A 3,316-nucleotide genomic window follows, 5' to 3' on the forward strand; every position below is an offset into this window, starting at 1 on the left:
GGGGGCTTTACATCATCAAAACATAAACGGTAAGAAAGAGAAATAAAAAGAAATTAATAAATAGATGAAAAGTAAAGATAAAAACATCGAAGACATCAAAACCTACATGATCTGAATCCAGATGAAAAAAAGAGTTTATTGAAGTTTCACAAATCAGATAAAAGTTTTACAAATCACAAACATGGTGCTAAATAAGAGCAGAATAATCCAGTCCAGGTTTGAAGAGTCTATGTATTGTAGTTTTTAAATTAGAGTTGATTAAAGATGCAGAAGGTAGTGAAAAATTAGGTGGAATCGCCTTTGAGCCATTCCCCGAATCGGAAGTTGGAATTGAAAACCAACTTCAGCTTCGTCTTAAAAACTCTGTAATAACAAATCCGCTGCAGCTGTAAACATTACAGACTTAAAAATGATCAACAGCGACCACGACTATTATTCATCAAATAATATGACAATTACAGTTTACTTGACACCCTTATGCCTACCGAACCAGTTTAAGGAAGAATCCGGATACCAAAGACAATCTGACACCGAATACTTTAGAAACACTTTAACAGTTTACTGGTCAGACTGGTTAAACATCGCTGTATCTGAAACCTGTCTAAAGAATCCACTCAAATTATAAACATTAAATATTCACTGGTGGACTGTCAGGGCCAGCAGCTTCTTCTCTGCTAGCCATAAAAGATTAAAAAGAAAAATTGTAAAAGGTCTTATTTATGTTTAACTTTATCTAGAATTAAATTTTTATTCTACAAATTAGTTGCTTATTGGTGTTATTGAGGTTTAATTCCCTGCTTTAAAAAGTGCCTTAAACTCATCTCATATCGTTCTAAGAATTTAAATTACTTAGAATGATCAACTTTGACCTGGACCGTTTACTATTTATCATATAATATTGAAGTTACAATTTGTGATTCATCAGTCTTATCTTTACTCGTAATGGTTAAAGATTGTTTAAAATAGTTAGTTTTTTTAAAATGTTGTTTATCTTCTGCTTGCTGTTACTTTGCTTCTTTCTATGTCAAATTAGACAATAAATAAATCACTAATTACATAAATCAGTTTAAGAGACAGATTAGGAAAATACTGCTTGTGGTTGGCAAACATAGATGCTTTGTGATTTTTATTTTTATTTTTTTATTCCTGATTAAAAATGTTATGCTCCTTTGTTCGTAAGAAACCCAGGGTTTGTCCCAGTGTGTTACAAGTCTAGCGGGCTAAGCATTATTTGTTACATCAGTAACAGTGATCGACGGGTTAAAGAGTCACTTTGGTGAAATGATATAAGGACACTGAGATCAGATGTCTTTTTTTATTCACAAGAACGCAGGAACCACTGCTTGTCTCTACTGATCTACATACCAACAAGTTCAGTGAACAAAGTTACAAGTCATGAATAAAAGATCAAAACGTTATTTCATGGTGATACAGCAGGAACTGCAACAAGGAAATTATAATAATGATAACAACAGATAATTAAATGATTATTAATTATCTTGATTGAGTGTTAAGTTTACATTTTAATAATGTAATGACTTATTTAATGAATTGTGTATTAAACAATTATCATTGTCCATTTTCACCTTTCATATTTAATCTTCCAAACTGTCCAATATTCATGTCAAATATTTTCAATAGGATCATTTTGTCATTAATTTCTGCATGTGCGCGGTTAACAACAATCATCCACTGTTACCAATTCTGCTACGAATCGTAGGAAAGTAAAGGCTGAGATTTAGTGGTGCTTTTGAAAGTTTGTGTTGAGTGTGAGTGGAGCAATGTCTGACAATATCGGTGGTTGAGATTAAAAACCCTTTGTTTTTCTTTAGGCATTTTTTGATATTCTTTAATGTGATATATATCCTGTAGCTACATGGAGGAAGACAAAGTTTTGTAATATTTGTCAGGTTATGCTATCATCATCTTGTTTGCTGACCTGGAGGTCCATAATATCATATTTTGTCTCGCATCTAGTTCCAGTCTGGTCAGAAGAACCTTGTTGATTGAGTTAATGTTCATTCTTGTAAGATTGTAATCTTACAGTAACCCAAAAACATCCTGTTTTGATGCATCAAGATGTTAAAGTGAAGGATTCCTTGTTTGTTTGACATTTTAGAGCTTTTGTCTTTTTGTCCAGATCTCCCACAACATTGTGTGTATAAAGAGGAGGAAGTTCTCAATGAAACAGAACCACAGAGGAACCAACTCATCTCTCATGGCTCTCCAGAAGCTGAGAACCAGGATCAGGAAGGAAGCAATTCTGAAGACCCAGGAAAAAAGAGAAAGAAAGAACAGAAACAAAAGGAGAAATATGATAAAACCAAACAGCAGAAAGGCAGAACTGATACTGAAAAACAAAAGCACAAGAAAGCTCAACCAGGGCAAAAGTTATATTCTTGTAAAATTTGTGATAAAACTTTTTTTAAAGAGAGATACTTGACGAGACACATGATGACTCACACAGGAGTAAAACCTTTCACATGTTCAACCTGTGAAAAAAGTTACAGTGAAAGAGGAACTTTAACTCAGCACATGCGAATTCACACAGGTGAGAAGCCTTTCTCTTGTGGGACCTGTGGGAAGAGTTACATTTATAGACAGACTTTAGCTCATCACATAAGAATTCACACAGGTGAGAAGCCTTTTTCCTGTGGGACCTGTGGAAAGAGTTTCTCTCAAAAAAGTCATTTAAATGTTCACATGAGAATTCACACAGGTGAGAAGCCTTTCTCTTGTGGGACCTGTGGGAAGAGTTACATTTATAGACAGACTTTAGCTCATCACATAAGAATTCACACAGGTGAGAAGCCTTTCTCCTGTGGGACCTGTGGAAAGAGTTACAGTGAAAGAGGAACTTTAACTCGGCACATGCGAATTCACACAAGTGAGAAGCCTTTCTCCTGTGGGACCTGTGGAAAGAGTTTCTCTCGAAAAAGTCATTTAAATGTTCACATGAGAATTCACACAAGTGAGAAGCCTTTCTCTTGTGGGACCTGTGGAAAGAGTTTCTCTCGAAAAGACACTTTAAATGCTCATATGAAAATTCACACAGGTGAGAAGCCTTTCTCCTGTGGGACCTGTGGAAAGAGTTTCTCTCAAAAAAGTCATTTAAATGTTCACATGAGAATTCACACAGGTGAGAAGCCTTTCTCTTGTGGGACCTGTGGAAAGAGTTTCTCTCGAAAAGACACTTTAAATGCTCATATGAAAATTCACACAGGTGAGAAGCCTTTCTCCTGTGGGACCTGTGGAAAGAGTTTCTCTCGAAAAGACACTTTAAATGCTCATATGAAAATTCACACAGGTGAGAAGC

The 3,316-nt window shown here is 35.2% G+C and overlaps 2 protein-coding genes across 4 annotated transcripts in view; both read left to right on the forward strand.

The window, feature by feature from the left end:
* LOC106960240 (gastrula zinc finger protein XlCGF8.2DB-like) overlaps nt 1-3,316 on the forward strand; it is a 14,991-nt gene that overhangs the window by 7,140 nt on the left and 4,535 nt on the right. Inside the window, exons 2-3 of the mRNA XM_015053233.1 lie at nt 2,509-2,551; nt 2,636-2,971. Coding sequence (XP_014908719.1) covers nt 2,509-2,551; nt 2,636-2,971 — 379 coding nt within the window. The remainder of the gene's footprint in view (nt 1-2,508; nt 2,552-2,635; nt 2,972-3,316) is intronic.
* The window catches only part of LOC106960238 (gastrula zinc finger protein XlCGF57.1-like), a 28,287-nt gene that overhangs the window by 4,848 nt on the left and 20,123 nt on the right, over nt 1-3,316 (forward strand). The window lies entirely within an intron of this gene.

Source organism: Poecilia latipinna, unplaced genomic scaffold, assembly GCF_001443285.1.
Source record: "Poecilia latipinna isolate Pla-1442-1.1 unplaced genomic scaffold, P_latipinna-1.0 Scaffold1170, whole genome shotgun sequence".
Lineage (NCBI taxonomy): Eukaryota > Metazoa > Chordata > Actinopteri > Cyprinodontiformes > Poeciliidae > Poecilia > Poecilia latipinna.